The sequence below is a fragment of the Salmo salar genome, chromosome 10, assembly GCF_965601325.2.
Source record: "Salmo salar chromosome 10, fSalSal1, whole genome shotgun sequence".
Classification (NCBI taxonomy): domain Eukaryota; kingdom Metazoa; phylum Chordata; class Actinopteri; order Salmoniformes; family Salmonidae; genus Salmo; species Salmo salar.
In genome coordinates this window covers 80,070,016-80,083,756 of record NC_138300.1, presented here as the reverse complement: position 1 = coordinate 80,083,756, position 13,741 = coordinate 80,070,016, and the positions used below count along the sequence as shown (strand labels likewise).

Sequence of the window (13,741 nt, the reverse complement as noted above, 5' to 3'; positions counted from 1 at the left end):
TGCTATTCAGGGAGAGTCAAGGTATATTTCGGAAGAAGAAGCCTATTTTTATTCTCAACCTCTTAATTAACTCATCCATATGGTTTTTAAATGATAACTTTTCGTCAATCCAGATATTTACAAGCGGGGACACGATCAATGCGGAAACCATCCAATGTTGATATGCATAAATCATCAGATACATTTTTAAGTGAATTGGAAAACAGACTACACACACACACACACACACACACACACACACACACACACTTGATTAAGATGAGCAAAAAAGACTGTACAAAATAAATAACACAAATACTGAAGCTATATTGGGAAATTATATTGTTTTATATTGTAATATAGTTGCTCAGAGAAAAATATTTTGGTTAAGTAATAAATAAATCACAAAAAGATAGGTGTCAAAATTATTGCCACCCCTGTTTTCAATAGCTTGTTCACCCTTCCCTTGCGAGGAGACTTTTTATATAATGTTTTATGAGACTGAAGAACACATTGGAAGGGATCTTCCTCCATACAAAATCTTTTCAGATCCTTGATATCCTTCAGTCAGCGGTTATGGACTGACCTCTAAGAATTTATTTGTGGATTTTGATGTGTGCTTGGGGTCATTGTCTTGCTGTAAGATCCACTTGCAGCCAAGTTTCAGCCTCCAGGCAGAGGCAACCAGGTTTTTGGCTAAAATGTCCTGGTGTTTGGCAGAGTGCCATTGACCTTAACAATGGCCCCAGGACCAGTGGAACCAAAACAGCCCCATAATATCAAAGATCCACAACTCTTTACAGTATATGCGGGATATGCATCCTTCTTTTGAGGCCAAACACACCACTGGTGTGCATGGACAAAGACCTTTGTACATAACACCGGTTCCAATCCAAGTGTCAATGCCGTTTAGCAAACTCCAGGTGTTTACCTTTGTTGGTTGCTCTCATAAAAAATAAAAAAAATATACCAACCCTTCCAAATGTTGATTTGGAGACTAGATGACCCTAGATGCGAACAAGTTCTGTAATTCTCAATTGTTGTCCTTTCTTTGCCTCCCAAACCATCTTCCTCACTGTGCGTGCAGACAAGATACACTTGTATCCTCTACCAGACAAGTTTACCACTGTTCCACTGGTTTTAAACTTCTTAATTGTTGCCCTGATAGTGGTAAGTGGTATATTCGTTATTTTTATTTTTTTGTACCAATCGCTTGTTTGATGAAAGTCAACAACCATCTGCCTCTTTTAATTTCTAAGTTGCTTTCCCCAATGGTGATGGATGACAAAAGGATTTTACTTGTGATTTACCAAATGTTTATACCCCAGTGGAACAGGAAGCCATGGAAGGCCCAAATACAGTTCCTTAAGATGAGATTCATTTTAAAAAGTAGAATGTTTGATTTTACTTATAAGAATCTTTAAAAGGTGCCAATAATTTTGACATCTATCTTTTGTTAATTTTTAAAGAACTTGTTAAAAAGTCTCTTTATCTGAGCAATTGTATTAGTATAAAATTATATAATTTCCTCCTTTTTGTGTGCTCATTATCTGTACTATTTCTTTTATACAGTCTTTTTTGGTCATCTTTATCAAGGGTGCCAATAATTTGAGGTGACTGTACATCTCATTCAACTTGTTTATTACTACATTCAAAGTGTTTATTGTTATATTTCCTTTAATCCCTTTTTGTATAGAAGACTAACATTTTCCATTGACAAGTTCCACAACACCCTCTCCAGTCACACCAGACAACACATCACACAAGGTCAAAGGATAGGGTTTAAAAGGATAAGTGTTCCATTAAAACTATTATACTTTCAAATATGCCAATTACTGAAGAATAACTACATGTGTGGGTCTGAAGAGGTTCACCTCGCTTTAAAAATAGAATGCATAATGTTTGTAAATGTCTTTGTAGTTCTATTACCAGGCTGGCTACCTTTCACACCTCTCTCCTGGCTACATATGCCAGAACATTTCTTCTTCATGCAAATCATCTCACAAGGTTCTTTCAATTAAGTCACTGGTATAGTATAGTAGTGTACATGTATAGATAGCATAGTATGTTTACATATAAGTTAGCTGTTCTATTTGAAATGATGAGGCTTGGGAGTTTAGGGGACAAAAAACAACTGAATTAACTAAAAAGGCACAGTACACTGTCTGTGAACCCTATTTGGAGCCAGTGTGCCTCACTCTATACAGAGTTTATTTGACGATGCAATATCCTACATTGAGCTCCCTGCTCATTGAAAGGGAAATAAAAAACTAGTGGGATGTTGGTGACTGAAAGCGTCTGCGTTTCTATCAATGTCTTCTCAAGTGAAGACTTCTGACAAAGAGCATGACACTCTCTCCATCGTTCGGCCTGTCCTCTCTGATATTTTAAAGCTCCCTTTCCAGAAGAATCCATCTCATTTCACTTTGAGTATCGTTGGCTCCACAACAGCCAATAAAAACATTAATACCTACAATGAGAGCCAGCCTACTCGGTAACAGGCTAGCCGCCCCCTGGCACTCAATGGAGCGAGCGTGAAATTGAAAATGGAGATGCAATTTAATTGAGACGATTAGTGGAAGAGGGTGAAAACAGATGGAGGGAACAAGAGAGCGTTAACTAGACGAGTGAACGTCAGGTCGTTTGTTGTCATTAGTTCTCCTGGAACATTATTTATGTAGTTTGGTAGCCGAGTGTGTCTTTGTGGTGATTCTGATGGCGAGATGTTAATGACACACTTAAGTGTCCCTTGGTTGACGTGGTTAAGGGCAGAGTGAAGAGATCAGGGCCACACCTGGGGGCTGGCTGGAGGGGAGGTCTAGTTTGTGTGGCCCCTGACAGAAGGCTTTATCAGTAGATTAATCAGGGAGATTTGTCCCCTAATATGGAGGACGAGAAGAAGGACTGGTCGCCCGCAAGGGCATGCATTACCCTCGTCATCAACAAAGGAAGCTGGACACTATCTTGGCTGCTCCTCATGTGTAGAAACGCATACAGTCAGGTCCCAAATTATTGGCACTCTTGATAAAGATGAGAAAAAAAAGATTGTATAAAATAAATAATACAAATAGTAAATAGATTGTGGTCAAAATTATTGGCAACCATGTTTTCAATACCTTGCAATACCTCACCTTGCGAGGATAACAATACTAAGCCTTTTCTTCAAATGTTTCATGAGATGGGAGAATGCATTGGGAGGGATCTTAGATTATTCCTCCATACAGAATCTTTCCAGATTCTTGATATCCTTCATCTGCGCTTATGAACTGCTCCCTTCAATTCAAACCACAGGTTTTTAATGGGGTTCAAGTCCAGTGACTGAGATGGCATTGCAAAAAAATTATTTTGTGGCCAATTATCCGTTTCTTTGTGGATTTTGATGTGTGTGCTTGGGGTTATTGTCTTGCCGGTATTGTCTTGTGGCCAAGTTTCAGCCTCCTGGCAGTGGCAACCAGGTTTTTGGCTTAAATGTCCTGGTACTGGTTAAAGTTCATGATGCCGTTGACCTTAACAAGGGCCTCAGGACCAGTGGAAGCAAAATAGCCCCATAACATCAAAGATCCACCACCATATTTTACAATAGGTATGGGGTTCTTGTCTACTTAAGCATCTTTATTTCAATGCCAAACCACAACTAGTGTAAAAAAGGCTCCGTGCCGTTATGTAAAAAAGGCTCCGTGCCGTTATGTAAAAAAGGCTCCGTGCCGTTATACTCACAAGATGAGGTATTGAAAATAGGGTTGCCTCGTCCGAGTGGCGCAGCGGTCTAAGGCACTGCATCGCAGTGTTGCGGCGTCACTACAGCTTGGGGTTCGATCCCAGGCTGTGTCACAACCGGCCGTGACTGAGAGTCCCATAGGGCGGCGCACAATTGACCCAGCGTCGTCCGGGGTAGGGGAGGGTTTGGCCGGGGGGGCTCATCGCGCTCTTACTTGGCTCATCACGCTCTAGCGACTCCTGGTGGCGGGCCGAGCTCCTGCAAGCTGACCACCAGGTCGTCAGTTGAACGGTGTTTCCTCCGACACATTGGTGCGGCTGGCTTCCGGGTTAAGCGAGTGGGTGTTATGAAGCGCGGCTTGGAAGGTCATGTTTCAGAGGACGCATGTTTTGACCTTCGATTCTCCCGAGCCCGTTGGCGAGTTGCAGCGATGAGACAAGATCGTAATTGGATATCACGAAATTGTGTAGAAAAAGGGGGTAAAATAATAATAATTATAGGGTTGACAATAATTTTGACCCTTATCTTTTTGAGAAACCAAAAATACTTGTTAAACAAAATGTCTTTATCTGAGCAATTGTACTAGTATAAAATAATATCATTTTCAATTTTTTGGAGCATACAATATAGCTCAGTATATGCATTTATTTGATAGTCTTTTTTGCTCATCTTTATCAAGGGTGTCAATAATTTTGGCTCCGACTCTACATGCATACATGCATACACACCCACACATACACAAGTAAACATACACACACACATGCAAACACACTTAAAAACAGCTGACCAATACAAGCTGTTGGCACCCAAAAGCAGCAAGAGCTACACTCATGTAATGCAATTACCCACACACATAAACAGACAGATGTGTGCACATTAACACATATATGGAGAGATCATCACATTTCCCAGCACACACAACCGCAGGCGGTGAGTGTGTGTGTGGTGACATGGTTAGACCCTGAGGTTGTCTCTCCTCCTAGTGCATGACTGTGGGTGTGTGGGGTCCATTAGAGCTGTGCCTGCCTCCTCTGTCTCCCATCCCCCCCCCCCCGCCCATCTCCCCAGCCCCAAATCAACACTCCTTTACTCCAATCTCAGTTTCTACGTCAAGTTTACAAACCCAATCTTAGAGGGTAGCAATGAGGAGGGCTGTGTTTGCGTGTGTCGGATGGATGAATCGTTTTTTTTGTTGTTGCATGCATTGTCAGATAGGTACGTATGTGTATGTATATGTATGTGTGCCTTAGATGTGTGTAAATGTGTATGTACCGTTGTGTGTATGCGTTTCATCTTATGTGCTGAACACTGAAGGTACTCTGTGACACACTGCGACCGCAGGATATATAGAGGAAGTAAGGGGCCACACACAGGGCACCACTCAGCATATTTCAATGGTAGACAGGTCAACACATACCCTGGAGGGGGGGGTTAGCTTGGGCCCTGAAAGTAGTCACAATGGGGTACTCTCACTGTGAAACAAGTGTCCTCTCGCACTCATCACCTCATGCGGCCTCCCCACAACAATAAGAGGGTGCAAATGAGATAGGGAGAGGGAAAAGCAGGGCAAATGTGTGAGGGTGAAATGGGAAGGGAGGTGCATACAGGTTAAGAGGGGTCCAGAGAAGAGGAGGGAGATTGTGAAAAGAAAAGAGGGGGGTTTAGGAGGTCTAAGTGAAAATAAAATGTTTGAGAGAGGGAGATATAAAGTAGAGTGGAAAGCACTGGTCGGGAAAGGGGAAGACAGAGAGCTGAAGAAGAGAGAGAAAGGTGGGGGAAGTGTGTATAACATTGGAGGAAGAGGGGTGCAAGGAAAGGGAAACAGTGGGACAGAAATAGCAGCTAGTGAGATGGAGAGTGTGTGTCTCTGTATCTATGAGTGAAAAGGAAAGAGTTTGTTTTTGTGCGTGTGTGTCTGTGCGTCTTAGTGAGAGGGAGGGAGTGTGTTTGTGTGTCCACTACCGCACATTTAAGGTTTGATGGAATCCCACACACACTCTGTTTGACCTGACAATGATTCACCTCAGAATAGGATAAATAAAGTGGGTGAAATGTGTCTCCTTCTTATGCTGTTTTTCATTCAACACCTACGTATACTGTACTGGCATCACAACACATCAGATATATTGTCCACTGGTTAGAATTTCTATTGTGTTTAACAAAATGTATTTAATTATTTTAACATAGCGTTGTAAAAATGACAGTTACTCACTCATTCTATGTTCTTAGTATAACAAAAACGCCTAAGAAAAGTGAAAAGACATATACACACAAACAAACAAACAGGGGCGGCAGGTAGCCCAGTGGTTAGAGTGTTGGGTCAGTAACCAAAAGGTTGCTTGATCGAATCACCGAGCTGACAAGGTAAAAATCTGTCGTTCTACTCCTGAAGAAGGCAGTTAACCCCCTGTTCCCCGGTAGGCTGTCATTGAAAATAAGAATTAGTTCTTAACTGACTTGCCTAGTTAATTAAAGGTAAAACATTTTTTTAACAATTGTCAGGCAGGGTTGTGAACTTGTCTGTCTGTTGTTTGTACTATTGACTTTAAAAAGTACAGGTTGTAAGTAAAAACATTAAATGCTAAAAAGCAAAGCGTGTGTATAGTATAACATTGTGTCCCTTCCAGGTTTCAAACCAAGTGGAAAGTCAGCAAAAAAAGAAATGTCCCTTTTTCAGGACCCTGTCTTCAAAGATAATTCATAAAAATCCAAATAACTTCACAGATCTTCATTGTAAAGGGTTTAAAAACACTGTTTCCCATGCTTGTTCAAAGTACCATAAACAATTAATGAACATGCACCTGTGGAACGGTCATTAAGACACTAACAGTTTACAGACGGTAGGCAATTAAGGTCACAGTTATGAAAACTTAGGACACTAAAGAGGCCTTTCTACTGACTCTGAAAAACACCAAAAGAAAGATGCCCAGGGTCCCTGCTCATGAAATCAAATCAAATGTATTTATATAGCCCTTCTTACATCAGCGTGAACGTGCCTTAGGCATGCTGCAAGGAGGGATGAGGACTGCAGATGTGGCCAGGGCAATAAATTGCCAAGTCCGTACTGTGAAACGCCTAAGACAGCGCTACAGGGAGACAGGACAGACAGCTGATCGTCCTCGCAGTGGCAGACCACGTGTAGCAACACCGGCACAGGATCGGTTCATCCAAACATCACACTTACTGGACAGGTACAGGATGGCAACAACAACTGCCCGAGTTACACCAGAAACGCACAATCCCTCCATCAGTGCTCAGACTGTCCGTAATAGGCTGAGAGAGGCTGGACTGAGGGATTGTAGGCCTGTTGTAAGGCAGGTCCTCACCAGACATCACCGGCAACAACGTTGCCTATGGGCACAAACCCACCGTCACTGGATCAGACAGGACTGGCAAAAAGTGCTCTTCTCTGACGAGTCGTGGTTTTGTCTATCCAGGGGTGATGGTTGGATTCGCGTTTATCGTCGAAGGAATGAGCGTTACACTGAGGCCTGTACTCTAGAGCGGGATTGATTTGGAGATGGAGGGTCCATCATGGTCTGGGGCGGTGTGTCACAGCATCATCGGACTGAGCTTGTTGTCATTGCAGGCAATCTCAACGCTGTGCATCACAGGGAAGACATCCTCCTCCCTCACGTGGTACCCTTCCTGCAGGCTCATCCTGACATGACCCTCCAGCATGACAATGCCACCAGCCATACTGCTCGTTCTGTGAGTGATTTCCTGCAAGACAGGAATGTCAGTGTTCTGCCATGGCCAGCGAAGAGCCCAGATCTCAATCCCATTGAGCATGTCTAGGACCTGTTGGATCGGAGGGTGAGGGCTAGGGCCATTCCCCCCAAAATTGCCCGGGAACTTGCAGGTGCCTTGGTGGAAGAGTGGGGTAACATTTCACAGCAAGAACTGGCAAATCTGGTGCAGTCCATGAGGAGGAGTTGCACTGCAGTACTTAATGCAGCTGGTGGCCACACCAGATACTGACTGTTACATTTGATTTTGAACCCCCCTTTGTTCAGGGACACATTATTCCATTTCTGTTAGTCACATGTCTGTGGAACTTGTTCAGTTTATGTCTCAGTTGTTGAATCTTATGTTCATACAAATATTTACACATGTTAAGTTTGATGAAAATAAATGCAGTTGACAGTGAGAGGACGTTTTTTGTTGTTGTTGTTTCTGAGTTCATGAAGCAATAGGGACTTAACAATAGCCATACTCCCTGCTATGTCTACGATAATATAGATATGTTGGTTGTTTAGCAAAAGGTTGTTTAGGTGTTGGATTAGGTTGTTGACAACATGTAAACTATATTTCATATCCGAATGTTTATTGAAAACATAAATACATTTGCACAATGAGCACTTTTTCTCACTCAAATACATTGTTACAATTTTTGGTTAGATAGCTAGTGAATTTTAGTCATATTAGCATTGACATGAAATCACTCAAAACACCTCAAAACAAAACATGGCATCAAGAACAAGATAAAACTAGCTGAATCGAGCCACCTACGATTCCCCACATGGCAGCTTCTTGTCATTGTTGCTAGCTATCTGACCGTTCACAATCATAACAAAGCATGGCTTCCGGCCCCATCGATGCTTGCACATCATTTTTGTGACGTTGCCAGCCAACCTGTCTACAAGGTGCACGTGTGAGTGCACGTCACGGTCGACACACTTACGTCAAACACCTTCTCGATGTACATCTCCTCGTTGACGCGGTCTCGCAGGATGTCCTGGTTCTGCCTCACAAACGTTATGTAGGTATCAGCCAGGTCCATCCCTGGCTTCTGAGAGCGGATAGAGAGAGGAGACAGGGAGAAGAAGAAGAGAGAGATGAAAAACCACAAGGAGGAGATAGATAGGGTTAAACATGGGGAGCGTAATAGAAAAGACACTATTTGTGGACTGGTGTGTTCGGACTTTAACACCTAAACAGAGAATGGCCATATTCATTGCCTTAAAGTGGACATCAGCAGTTGAAACAATAACAAAGCAAACTCCCCCCACCTGTTTCGCTAAAAAGCTGAGGGGCTGGAAAAATGTAACCACTCAAATTATGATGCAAGGGCTAACCATCCATGATATCAAAATTATAGTTTTAACCATGTTTTGAGGCTATACAGTGTTTGTTGACATTTACTTTGTTTACAAACATTGGAGTAAAACAAGCTTATATTTTGGGTTCTGACAGGGTACAGCAGTTGAACTCAGTTCATGATGCATTTATAAGTTATATTCTTCAAGAATCAATGGGTACATATCATTAATAAGGTCAAAAATGTATGTAGCTATGGCAGATTTCCCCTTTAAAAGTTACATTTTCGTTGGAAAACATGGATACTGAGTTTCAACTGCTGCATTCTAACAAATCCCATTCTCTTTGAGAGATGTGTAAAAGGTACGACTCCGCACACTTGCTGTCAGAATAACAAGCGGTGGAGCTGTTACCAACTAAACATTTAGTAAATGTCAAAGCAATTGTGGCGCCAGAGGAGAGAGGCCAGAGGCAGAAAAAAAGGGTTAACCCTCTTCCATTCACACTCTCTATGTCAGTTGGAGATTACACTGTAATGCTATTGTAATTGCTTTGACATCTTTCACACCCGCTTCTCAGGGCCTTAGATAGCCCCCGGGGCCTGCTGTCCTGCTACAGTGCTGAACACGACACGCCAACTCCCCTGTGGAAAAGGAGCTTCTGTATGTGCAAAAAAAAAAAAAAAAAAAACCTGAGCACAGAAAACCCCTTTGACTGATGTTCTTCCACAGAGATGGAAGAGAAGACTGATTACCAACTGTAATTGTGGCAACTGAAGCGGAAGGTGGGTAACTGACCCAGTGGGGTAACTAGCCTCTGTGTGTGTGGCATTACCTTAGGTTGAGGTAGGTGATTAGAGCTGGGAGCAAGTCAACAGGGGCCAACTCTACCCAGTCAGCTTTGCCATGACAGAGGTGATTCTGACGTGACAGGGATGACCCTGATGTGTCAAAGGTGGTCTTGAACCTGACTCACTGTCATGTGACTACTCTAAAAAATAACAGCTTTCACACTTGGCGTAGTCACCCACTGTCTAGGTCACAGCCAGGATTTCTTTGAACTTTGTAAGATGTAATTGTAATTCAATTCATGACCCTACACTGATATTATTATTTAAAATTTTAGCAGACGCTCGTATCCAGAGTACATACAGTATCCATACTTTTTCCAATTGGTCCCCAGTGGGAATCGAACACACAATTCTGGCGTTGCAAGTGCCATGCTCTACCAACTGAGCCACACGATGTATGTCACCCAACATTGATAAAAACGTAATTCAATCCCTGTACAAATACAACTACATTCAACCCAGCAAAGCATCATGATATCCGGTATATTTCAAAGAAAGACGTTGTTCATTCACTGTCACATAACTGGGATCCATTGTCTTTGGTTGAAATAGTTTTTATTTCCTGAAAAATAAATGCTCCCTTAAAAAGGATTGAAACGACCACAAATGTGTTTGCGGCTACCATCATTTATGTGATTTTGCCGCTTAGTTGGATAAAGAAGACGCTGGAGAGGAAAACCTGAGGCACACAATAGTAGATGGTGCTGAGGACTCAGCTCTGCTCATGCATCCAAATAGATATTTGTTGCTTGACTGAATGGCTTATTTTCAGTTGCCTAGCAGCAAAACAGCCATCCTAAAATGTGTTAAAAATAAATACTGATTGACTCTCAAATCCATAAACTCATATTTCCCTCAAAATATCCCTACATTTCCTCTATAAAACACATTTCACTGAAATAAAAACCTGAAAACATGAGTAGAGCTTCTTTATAGATTATATTTTCCTTTGTGATCCATGCTGTTCCTAAATTCATAAAATAGGGCATCCAATATAAAGTGTAGAAATGTTTCTCACAAAGAAATGTATTTCATACTGTAAAAATGATGTAATGATACAAAGTGACATGAATGTATTTAATCGAAGGTTACATGCAGTTCACAGTAATTCATATGGACCTTTGATGAGCTGTACTTTAGTGTCACAGGGGTTAAAGTACAATAAGGGTGAGGAGGGCGAGATGCGAGGTCGGGGGGGGTTGGGCATGATGATGATTGACAGGGCTGTCAAAAAACTGTAATCCAGTGGGTGGAGATGTTAAATCCGCCACTTCCTGCACTGCAGTGAGTGACAGTGTGAATTGGACAGGTGTGGGGCTGTGTGTGTGTGTGTGTGTGTGTGTGTGTGTGTATCAGGATTATTGGGAGTATATCACTGTCCCCCCACTGCCCCACCTCACACCCCCAAGGCAGGGCCCTCTCTTTCGATCCCCCTTTCCATTTCTTTCAGTAATTCTCTCCTTCTCTCCCTCTATGACAAGGTGACAAAGCAGTGTGACAGGGAAGCATGGTAGAGAGAGACAGAGGCCAGGTTCTAACACTGCTACAGTCCAGATTGGGGCCTCGCACAAAATACACACCGGTCAACCTCTGTCACGCTCTGCCCTTTTTCAAAGAACAAACTTTAGTTCTGTACTTGACTTGTAGCCAAACACGCTGGACACATACCCGCACACACACACACACACAGGCTGTTCCAGACCGTCAACAATCCAGTGTGAAATGGAATCATGTCAAAGGGAAGGAGAAAGAGAAAACTGTGTAAGGTGGAGGTGGTGGAGATAGAGGATGTGGGAGTGCAGAAGAGGGTGAAGGAGGAGAGGGAATGTGGAGCCAGGCCAAGTGGTGGCTGAATGAGAGGTGTACAGTTAGGGCGAGGCAACCCGGTTAACCTGAAGGGGATAAACGCTGGGAGCTGTGGAGACAAAAGAGAGAGAGAGGGGACAAAATGTGTTGCTGTTAATTATACACTGCCAGTTCGGTTTCCTACCCTGGATCGGTTTCCCCCAGGTGCAGTTGGGTGTGTGTGTGTGTGTGTGTGTGTGTGTGTGTGTGTGTGAACCAGTAGGGTGCACTGCCAACACGGGGCCCTTGAACAGCAGTCTTCACAAAAAAGGAAGGGAGGGACCGAAAAGAGTTTCCTGCTAAAGGCCCCAGCGACACAACCCTCCTCTTCTCTTTAGCCCACCTGTAACCGGGGCGTAGAAGATTTCGGTTCCCTCCACACAAAAGCGCAAGGTGGAGGTTACATTCTAATTTCAGGTGAAGGGAGGAGGAGAGGAGATTTGACAGGCTCAGAGCTCTGGGAAAAAGTGCCAATCGGACACGTGGGATTTGCTGAGTCAAGGACAGGCGGGAGGGGGAGGACTGAAGAGAACCACAAAGGTTTGGCAAAAGGCTTTTGCGAGGCTCTGGCATGGCTGTCTTTATCAAACATTTACAGACTTTTGCAAACTAATGGCCAAGGCTCTACTCATGGATTCTGAAAAGAGTGTGCTTGGTTATGATAGAGTGAAACCACCTCTTGCTTTGGGTTAAGAGTAGGATTTGTGGACCGAAACAGAACTAAACTCAGCCCACGATGGTGAATGGACTGAATCTTGAACAGGGCAAAGCTTTTGATGGCTTAAGAACAAGAGTATGTCACAATTAACCTTTTACTGCAGCAGGCTAAATCAGGGTCACACAGAATGTTTTTCTTGGTAGTCTTAAATAAATCTACTTTGAAACAAAAGTATACACCTCACACACATGGTTAACACCAGCCGCCGCTGGTGGAATGTTAATATTTTTCATAATTCTGTAATTAATAAACATATCAAAAACCCTGATGGAAATCCGGTGTTTCTATGTCAAGCGGTTTTGTTAAATTTCAGTCTATATATATATATAACAGAAGACTGAAATTTAACAAAACCGCTTGACATAGAAACACCGGATATATATATATATATATATATATATATTCATTCACTCTATATCTGACATGGTACAGGTGTCTTTTTGTTTTTAAGCCATAGCAGGACGGGCTCATTGTAATGGCTGGAATGGAAAGGTATCAAACACAGCAAACATATGGAAACCACATGTTTGACTCTGTTCCATTTATTCTATTCCATCCATTACAATGAGCGTGTCCTCCTATAGCTCCTCCCACCAGCCTCCCCTGCATTCCACCCATGAGGACACTAGGTCATTTGACTGCAGGAAAGGGCTACGTGTCTAAACTGACCAAGTAATGACGCCCTGGTCCAAATTTGAACAACCAACCTCAACATTCCACTTTAGCTTTACAATCCCTGACCAATGGAGAGTAGGCGTAATGTGCATGTCCTTCAGTGTGTGTTGTTGCGTCTCTCTTTTGGTAATTGGAGGCCTTCCTCATCGCTGTTTGTCATCTTTCTGTCTGCTGATATAGAGCTCCTGCTCCCTGCCGTGGCGCTGTCACTCATTAGTGTTGCTGTGGCGTGTGGTGACCGCCCATGACCTACACCTTGGCGAATCGCTCCAAAAAGTTTTCATTAGTCAACTGTGCCAATAATTAGCCCCGCACGCCACCTCAACTTTGAACGCTCTGACACACAACGGTGGTACGAGGTGAAATGTTAAAATATTTCACCCACGTTTAACATCAGCGTTTGATGACAAATTTTGAACAATATGATCCCACTCAATGCCAGCTTTCTTCCGAGAGATGTTTCTTTTAGACAGAAATAAATTGTGCAAACAGGTTCATATGAGAAAGTAAGACATCTTTAGAAACAATACTCACTGGCACATCCACATACTTGGCAGCCGCTTTCACCTTCAAGGCAAAGGAAAGACACAAAAAAGTTCAACTGAGCAGATTTGGTTGCAACAAATAAAATGTGGCTTTTGTTAGCACTGAAAGCGCTGCTACTTACCGTGAAAGAGAAGATCGAAGAAAATAATGTCCCTTCGTCATATCTGGAGAGCTTGGAGAGAACGGCGTCTAGAGGTCCAGCAAACTCCAGGGAAGAAGACAATCAGACATGTTAGTTGGCCATTTCTAATGGAATATGGGGTATGAGCGTACAGCCTGAATGACTTTCTCCTGTTCAAATGATCTATGTGTTCCTGTCATCGTTTGATTAGAACATATTCTATCATATTTTGCATAGAATATGAAAATA

General features: G+C 42.7%; 1 protein-coding gene across 3 annotated transcripts in view; it reads right to left on the bottom strand.

The window, feature by feature from the left end:
- Nucleotides 1-13,741, bottom strand: part of LOC106561024 (calcium-dependent secretion activator 2) — a 224,236-nt gene that overhangs the window by 4,817 nt on the left and 205,678 nt on the right. For all 3 annotated transcript variants that reach the window (XM_045688110.2, XM_014124578.3, XM_045688109.2), the window contains 3 exons: nucleotides 13,493-13,576; nucleotides 13,360-13,392; nucleotides 8,382-8,489 (listed from right to left, as the gene is read on the bottom strand). In XM_045688110.2, the coding sequence (XP_045544066.1) occupies nucleotides 8,382-8,489; nucleotides 13,360-13,392; nucleotides 13,493-13,576 (225 nt within the window). The remainder of the gene's footprint in view (nucleotides 1-8,381; nucleotides 8,490-13,359; nucleotides 13,393-13,492; nucleotides 13,577-13,741) is intronic.